This window comes from Calliphora vicina, chromosome 4, assembly GCF_958450345.1.
Source record: "Calliphora vicina chromosome 4, idCalVici1.1, whole genome shotgun sequence".
In the NCBI taxonomy this organism is placed as follows: Eukaryota; Metazoa; Arthropoda; class Insecta; order Diptera; family Calliphoridae; genus Calliphora; species Calliphora vicina.
Window position 1 is genome coordinate 72,077,589 of NC_088783.1, and position 9,161 is coordinate 72,086,749.

General features: G+C 33.9%; 1 protein-coding gene across 1 annotated transcript; it reads right to left on the reverse strand.

Moving 5' to 3' along the window:
• Nucleotides 1–325: 325 nt before the first annotated feature.
• On the reverse strand, nucleotides 326–6,096 carry LOC135956899 (gamma-butyrobetaine dioxygenase-like). Its single transcript, XM_065507502.1, has 4 exons — nucleotides 5,491–6,096; nucleotides 5,123–5,249; nucleotides 858–1,166; nucleotides 326–797 (listed from the first exon to the last, which is right to left on the reverse strand). The coding sequence occupies exons 1-4, from the start codon at nucleotides 6,002–6,004 to the stop codon at nucleotides 479–481; spliced, it is 1,269 nt and encodes a 422-aa protein (XP_065363574.1). The 5' UTR covers nucleotides 6,005–6,096; the 3' UTR covers nucleotides 326–478.
• Between the last annotated feature and the right edge of the window lie 3,065 nt (nucleotides 6,097–9,161).

Below are 9,161 nucleotides of genomic sequence, written 5' to 3' on the forward strand. Positions count from 1 at the left end.
GAGAAAAGACATAGAGCGAAAACTCTCCTGTTAAAGACCTAACTCAGTTATCAGAAACCAAAGGGGTGATGATGTATTAGTAGAAAAAACTATGTGAAAACAAAAACAACACTCGTATGTGTGATTATTTTGAGTTTTTTCTAGTTTCCGCTTCCATATTCAAGGCAAAGAGAAACATAGATCGAAAACTATGAAAAAAACGCAAAAAAAAATTCTCAAAATAATCACACATACGAGTGTTGTTATTTATGCAATCCTTAGTGGAATATAGTGACGATGATAACATGAACTATTAAAATTTGACACACATTTGTTACAATAAGTATTTTCGATTTCAAGATAAACTAAATTTTTATCATGCATTTCAACATAAAAATTGTAGAATATTATGACTGCGCTTTATAAATAGATGTCAAATACAAGATACATTTTATATTTAAATACATTTTTTAATTTTCATATTTTGTACACTATCAAATCAAACATTTTCCATTTTCGCCTTCAAAATTCTCATCTTCGAATAAATAATATCCCAGTCCACATAGGCCCCAATCAAATGACGCTTATTCTCCGAAGAATCTATAAAGGCCGTACGACCATGCAGCATACGTCTGTTGTTGAAAACAAATAACTCACCAGGATTTGTTTTAAATTCAACCGTTGATTCGTAAGCAATTTGTAAAAATTTGTCATAGGCTTCGTACCAAAGATCCACAATTTCCAAAGGCACCGTAAAGTGACTATCGCGTTTGGTGGTATTGTGATTGATGCGATGATAGCGACCATCACAGTCCACACTAAATAGAAACAATTTTCAGTTATTTAAAATATTATAATAGCTTTTTACAATGACTTACTTTATTACTGGCTCCCGCCATATATTATGAAATTCCATGCCGCTATCCTTTCCTATATCATACCAGTCCACCGGAGTCTTTAGCAATACCTCATAGTACTGAGGATAATTTTGTTTTAATTTTTCGGCCACATAAAAACCATCTGTTAGAAGATTTGCTCCACCCGTGGATTTAGATTGTACCAAACAATGTAGAATATTGATACCGGCAATATATTCGTAATATGGCAGGTCTATATGCAGGGGTAAAGGTGTCATTAGATATGCATAGTTGCGAGCATTTTCTTTGGATTTCACTTCAAATTCTTCGCTGTAAGTTTAAATTATAAAATTAGTAAATGTAGTAGCATAATTTCGACCAAACTGCAAAAATTGGCACCAAGAGAATTTTAAGTTGCTCAAACATTTTAATTCCTTTGGTTTGTCTTTTATTGAAATTAAAATTTAAATCTATATAAAGTAGCCAAATAAATTCTTCATACAGGAATTCTAATTAAATTTCTTTCATTGAAAGCTGTATTTGTAAGTTAAAAGTAATGAAATACATATATTTGTAATTTTGTTTGGGTTTTGTTGGGCTTTAAAATTCAAAATATTATGAAACTTAAAAGCCTTGCCCACCCAATATTAGGTGAGACCGGCAATAAATTTTTAGTTATTTTTTTAAATTATTATAGTTATATGAAAATTTTTCCTAACATCTACTTATGTATTTCCTAACATATACAATTATTCTTCCTGTATGTAGACTTTATTGGGCTACTGTATATAAAAATGGATGTTTGTATGTATGTAAGTTCCGAATGAACTCAAAAACGACTGGACCGATTTTGATGAACTTTTTAGTAAATCTGCAGAATAGCCTAAGGGATAACAAAAAAAAAACAAAACAAAATTGGGAAAGGGCATCCAGTCAAGAGACTAGGAAACAGAAAGAGAAAGCGTATCACATCTGGAGGAAAATCGCGAAAGGTCATCTACGCCTAGAGCCGCATAAACGGAAAGAGAACGGGAATCACGGCTTCAGCAAATGCTTCTCAGTGTATTTTCATCGAGAGCTTCAGAGCTTCATATTAAAAGGCTAGAAGCCAATCGCACCCGATCAAGAGAAAAAATTGATTTAAAGTTGGCTGCATTTCATTACAATAAGAATGATGGCTACAGGAATCATAACGACGTTCTTGTTGGCGCAATGAACAAACTTTACTCACATTGCAGCATTTTGAAGTTCCCTAAGGAATCTCCGGAAAGTTATTCTGCCACCAATTATTAAGCCACTTCTAATCCGGCACCAATCCGATTTTCAAGCACTTCCTTCAAAATATCCGAAACTACAACTCATGCTTTCAAATGGCGTCCTTCGGTACTTCGGGGCAACAAAAATCATAAACAACGTCGGCTTCATGTCCACTTTTAAAGTTCAAGGCCAAATGTACCAGAGAATTGTGTCATTAGTCCCGCTTCCCAATGATGATGCGAAGTTATTTATTTCACTGGAAATGAAGCTGCAGAAGTCGAACGCTATAGACGAACATGCGTTTTCTGCAAGACACTTCTGACGAAACATTCTCAAAACAATTGTTGGAAATCGAAAATGAAAAAATTCTAAATGCAAATGAATATTTAAGCCATTGTCGACAAGGTATTCCCAAGTTTTACAACCAACTACAAAAATTCCAATTGATTGTGGGAACGTGCAATGTTGGCACCAACAAACTATACCAATAAGCACAATGCGCAAATTCAATTGAAACTGCCTGGCGAAACAATGCAATACAAATCGATTGACACAGTAATGAACGAAAAACAAGCTGTCAATATCTGAATGCCACCATATGTATTTACATTGAAGGTTGGATCACCGATAATGCATCTCCACAACTTAAACGCGACAAGATTACGCAACGGAACAAGATTGGCCATCAAAAAATGTTCAACAAATTTAATTGAGGCAACAATCGTCGGTGGCAGATTCAAATGCGAAGACTAACTGTTTCCAACGATGATTTCCAACGACTTACCATTTGAATTCAAGCGGCTACATTTCCCGTTTCGTCTTGCCTTTTTTAAAGGTCATATCATGGCACTGTACTTATAGATGTCTACTACAACTTTGTCATATGACCACCTAATCCGCCGTCATCTGGCTACAGATAATAAGTGTTTGGCGTGCGAAGTCAGGTCGGCGGAGTCCGAGCTTTAGTTTTGTATGACACTGTATATTAAATGCAATATAAAACAGATGTTTTCTAAGGGTCAGCTAAGGGTCATAAAAAATGTTGTAAAATCGCCCAATATCAATTGTATATATATTTTTAATCGTTTATTCAATCTTTATAATATTTGCCTCACAGCAATGCAACTTAATTTTAATATATAGCACTTAGAGATGCTAATCGGGACTGATTTTTGAAAATCTCGGGGTTCGGGATTTGGTAAAGAATCCCGACCCGGGGTTTCGGGATTTTCGGAAAATCTAAAATCCCGAAATTTATAAGAAAGAAACGTACATAATTATGTCTTTAGAATTGAAAGAAAATTTTTAATTTAGCAATTAATTTTTATTAGACACTAAAAAGCATAAAAGTTTACTTTTGCGCCACCTTGTATAAGAAGAACTAACAATAAAGTATGTACATTTTGTTCACGAAAAATCATATAGCAGAAACGCATTCTACGGAAGATTCTAACAAATTTTCCCCAAGAAACCATAGATCTAAAATCAAATCCTATTTTACGCATTTCGTCTTTTATCCAATGATATTTCAGTACATATTTATTTTTTTATTAGTAGCTTTTTATTGGATAAAAGACGAAATGCACAAGATAGGATTTGATTTTAGAATTATGGTTTCATGAGGAAACTTTCATAGAATTTTCCGTAGATTGCGTTTCTGCTATACGATTTTTTACTTTTTGATCATGCATACGAATCGTCCTAGCCTAATGTACATACTGGTAAAAAACAGTACCTTATCTTATAGCATTTTAGCAATCGAAATAATTTGTTCGAGCTCCTCATCTGAGATAAAATCTATTTCATTTGACGAGGATTTAAATTGAGTTTTGTTAGACAACTTACAAAAAAAAGTGAAGAATTTATTTTCTAGAGCCCTACTCAAGGAAAACCAAAAAAAACAATTTTCTTTGAGCACAGAATATTGTACCAAAAAATTGTCCTTGAACAAATGATACCTTCCATTTTTTAATTTAGCCACAATTAGCCATTGTTGGTTAACAACATAAGAAATTCAGAGTGAGACCATGTAAAGTAACTTTTATTTTGTAACATACTTAGAATCCAATTTCCAATGTTTAGCGTGTTATTTCTAATAGTATAATTTTTACGACATCAAACTACAAAAACTAGGGATATTTCGAGATATACTTCTTCAAAGTACCCTAATTATATTAATTATTCTCTTTCTCGTAATAATATTTTTTGAATAATATTTTAGAATAAAAAACTGTCAAGGATTAATGTAATACTAAGTTGATAAAGATTGGACAATTAGTTTTAACCTTTTCAAAACGTTTGTTTATTTCTGATAAACTAACTCACGACTGCAACCTCTGCCACTATTTATAACACTGCCATCTGCATTCTAGATTGCTCTTTAACTGTCTAGAGCTTTCTAATACATACGCCATCTGTGGTGTACTTTCTACAATGTTCTTTAACAGAATATTCGAATTCGAATATACGGTCGCAGCAAACAGCGTTGCCAACTTACGATCAATGGTCAACTGAACGCTTTTATTCAATGTTAATGCCCACAGATATGTTAAGGTTTGGGCACTGCTATTTGAAAGCATTATGCAACTTAAAATCAGCCGTTAAAATCGTTATATTTGCATTCAAGTACAATTTCGTAACAATATATATACAAATATGTCAATAATTGTTTTCATTCCTAAGTTTCAATAATCCCGAGAATCCACCATTATATATATTATGGTACAATGGCTCATATTTAAAGAAAATCGAATGTATAGATTTTGGGATATCTTTTGTTCAAGGGCGATTTTCTATGCTATATCCTGATATGAACAGAAACGATTTTCTATCAATGATGAGATCCAAAATGATAAAATCTGATCTCACGAAATTTGAACGAAATAAACCGTATTTCGAAATTCTGGAGAACTTCAAATCTTGTACGGCCATGAAAAACATGTATGCCAAATATTGCCGAATTCCGAATTACAATTTTTTGAAAATTTTTTGTTTCGTCCCACTATGTAACTACATCTAATTATATTTACCCATAAGTAGTCCTTTTAATAAATCCAATACGATCGGCTAATTGCCTACATACAGTCGTATCATGAGGAGCATTTTTTATGATACTAACACCATATACAGCTAGAGATTTCAGCCAATTGTAAAGATCTGCAAACATATGTAAACAATTTCAAAATCATTAATCTTAACTCTAATCTAATTCTTTATAAGTTCATTTTAAATAAATGCCATATTATGTATTATAAATATATTATTTAACACTTTCTAACCTTTTTCATTCATAAAAACAATCCACAAAATAAATATTTCTCAATCTTTGTCCTACATAAAACCACTACAAGTTCTATAAAAATCACTTCAAATCACATTAACACCACCTTGAACTTACCCAAGTCATTTGCAATAATCTTTTGAAAATCATAAATTTTCAAAATGTCATTGAAGTCTTGTTGGCCCCACATTATTTCCTTTGGCTTATAAACTTCTTCAATGTATTTCTTGCGCTGTTCCGCACTAAAATCGCGTTGCCTTAGCCATTTTAAATCGTATTTTGATTTGTGGGCATCTTGCCAATCTACGTTTATTGCCTTTTCGTTGCAGTCAACAGTTACTTGTGTGGCACGTATGGCCGTTTCAGTGCTGCAACGTTCCCAATTGATTTTACGACTTTTGGTCGTGTCGTGAAAGCATTCACTGCATTGGCAATTATCTCGTAACCAAACTGTGGGAAATTTCATTTCACGTCTATCGTCTGTGGTACTGGCAGACTGTCCCTCACCCTCTTTCACGATTATCAATTTACCATCATTCATCAGCTGTGTGCTAAGCAAACGTTTGAGGATATTGTATGTAGTTGCAACACAAGTACTTTTAGTACAGTTTGTTAATATGCCTCGCAACATTTGTTGTTTTGTTGGGGAATAATTGAAATTTGCTGCTAAATGTATGAACAACCGCGCGAGTTCTTTGTACTGAATTTAATTGTTAAAGTGCTTAATTAAATACGAGCGTTTGGCTATCAGCGCACTAGTGGACAATAAACCGACAACAGCTGATCTGCTGATAAGGCAATTGTTGATAAATTGAATGTATAAGCGCCTATAAGATTATTTGTTTAAAATTTCGAATATGGTTGATAATACTTTGTATTAATTACAATTGTTTGTTGACAATGATTACACTAGAAATCTATTGATATTATATATTTGAGAATAAAGACAATAATTTATTCATAGAATATTAAAAATTACTCTCTAAATAGACAGCATATAGACTAGACATACACTAGACTATTTGAAAGAATACAATTCAACATTAGTGTTTGTTTATGTGAAAAATAAAGGTTTTGTATTTTGTATACCTCAGCTATAAATCGTTATCAGTTCTCAAAACATATAAATATAATCAAGTACTTTTATACCCACCAAAAATTGAGGGGTAAATTGATTTTGCCATTCTGTTTGTAACATATCAAAATATTGGTCATAGAACCAAAAAGTATATATATCTTGGGTCCTCATAAAATTCTAAAACAATCTTGCCATGTCCGTCCGTCTGTCTGTATGTTGAGAACAAGATTTCGTTTGATGCATTTTCCACAAATACTCTCTGTTGATATTGGAAATGGGACATATTGATCCCTGATTTCATCTAGTCCCCATAAATATGTCTCCCGGAAAACTGCTTATAAAATTTGGCACGAATTAGTTCATAGTACTCTGAAATTATGCTGTGAAGTATGGCGAATATCCGGCAACATTTACCCCTAGTCCACAAAATTAATATCGTGATAAAATTGGACATACACAAGTTTTATATTATCCACTATCCACTAAGATCTACTTTTGTGAGGATCGGTCCATAATTGACTCTACCTCCCAAATAACCCCTATATCAGAAAAACATTTTATTGTCACATACTTACTTGCTGGTGGGTATAGGTGTTTAGCTTCACAGGTAGCCCCGATAGACTAGTCATAACGTGCAAGAGGGAAGGCGGTAATTCTAGTGATAGGTTAGGTTAGGTTCAATGGGTAGCCACTCTTCAAGCAGCTCACTTGGGTCCATTCAAAACTGATCCCGTTGTGATACCCAAGGCGTAAACATCTTGGTAATAATTATAGGTCCGTTGTTTCCAGGCTAAACCAACCAGATTCTCTGATGAAAGAGTAGATTCGTCTAAGACTCATCCTTGATAGCTCATCTAAGCATGAATGGTATGGTAATCCAAGGATGCGTTTCCTCAGGTTTATCAGAGCCGGACATTGGCAGAATAGGTGTGACACCTATTCTTCATTGTGGCATCTGCTACAGTAGTCATTATACCGTAGGCCCAATCTCCTAGCATGTGTCCCAATTATACAGTGTCCCGTAATGAAGGAGACAATTAGCCTTATTTGTTCACGATGAAATTCCATAAGTAGATTCGTCCTGCTAGCATCATATACGGGCCAAGTAGACCTAGTTATAACACAGGTAGACTCATTGGTCAAAATTTTAGTGATAAGTATAGAAGAACTTCACAGAGCGCAGACCATCATGCGACAGATACAGTGGTGCCATTTGCATGGCCGGTCTAATTAACCATCTGCTTTTACTTCAGAGATAATTCGAAGAGGTTACTAAAGGATCTTTCCTCTAAAAGCCTGGGACGCAGATCACCCAGTGCCGGATAGTTACAGAAGAAGTGTATGATGGTATTTTCCTCCTCCTTTTTTTGACAACTCCTACAGAAGCCATGGTGAATCAGCACAATTCTTGCAGCATGGATACCGAAAATGCAATGCCCGGTGATCATGCCTCGATGTTGTATAAACACAGGGATTTGATTGCAACTTTACTGTATTATTTACCCTGAATAATACTACAACCATTTGGAAGTCTAAAGAATGCCCCAGTTATCAAGGTTGCTATACTTCCTTATACCCTTTCGAAGAATACACAGTTAGAGGCTCTATCCATTGCACCATAGAACAGTATCGGTTTAGTAACCGTGTCGACTAGCCAGTCCACGTTCCAGGATCTATTACCCCCTCTCGTGCCACTGCACAGTGGTTTAGAAACTTTTTTTTTTGGAAATAATTCGGTATCTCGGAAACTATTGGTAATACGGGTAAGTTTGTGCCCCCTCAAAGTTGGTCACCTCGGGTCTCAAAACTTTTAAAAAAAATCCCCAAAAATTCATTTATGACCGGAATGAGCTGAAATTTAAAATATAAATAGCCCTTGAGAAGATCTACAAAAAATATGCTTACACGTGTAGGTTATCTCCTTCAGTTGAAGAAATATTTAGGTTTATTTATTTTTTTTTTAATTTTGCTCGATTTTTTTTTGTTTTTTAGATACGGCGGCCCTACGGAGGGTCGAATTTTTTTTCAAAATATCAGCTATATTGGCAATAAAAATCTATATAAAATAAAAAAACTTGGTAACAGTTATCTCGTCCGTGTAAAAAGTTACACGCATCCAAAGTTAGAACATGTAAAATGGGCCTAATTTTTTACGATTTTTCCTAAAAAGTTTTTTCTTTTGTAGAAACAAATTTTCTTTGGGACTATATACAATTTTTATATGTTCCGGAAAGAAAACTTAATGCAAAAACTTGTACAGTAAAATTGGGCTCACTTAGTAAGCCCAGTAAAAAATTCTAAAAAGGCAAAGCACCGATCCTCGAAAAAGTTCCGTATTTGTATAATAGAGTGACAATCAGTTGTATGGAAAAAAATGTTTGTTAAAATTTTGAAGAGTGCCGGGTGGCATATTGTGACACTAGGCCTAAATGTTAAGTGCTGAAAATTTGAGCCAAATCGGGCAACGATTTCTGGACGCGCATCGAGGTCAAAGTTCAGATATATGCAACATTTTACTGTTAATATGGAATAAATAGGTGAAACTCGTTAACTTTCTGCATTGTTTTCTAGAAATATGTAGATTTATTTATATTAATGAATATTACATTAAAAAAAAATTTTGGAAATTAACCCTGTATCTCCTTTGGTTCAAAATGACCCAAAAACTGTATTATCGCCAAAATTAGAGAAAAATGCAAATTTTTCAGTT

Coding starts and splice junctions, on each gene's coding strand:
- LOC135956899 (XM_065507502.1), bottom strand. CDS start 6,004: ATGTTGCGAGGCATATTAACAAACTGTACTAAAAGTACTTGTGTTGCA. Junction 5,250..5,490: donor GATTATTGCAAATGACTTGG/GTAAGTTCAAGG, acceptor ATATGTTTGCAG/ATCTTTACAATTGGCTGAAA. Junction 798..857: donor TGGCGGGAGCCAGTAATAAA/GTAAGTCATTGT, acceptor GTTTCTATTTAG/TGTGGACTGTGATGGTCGCT.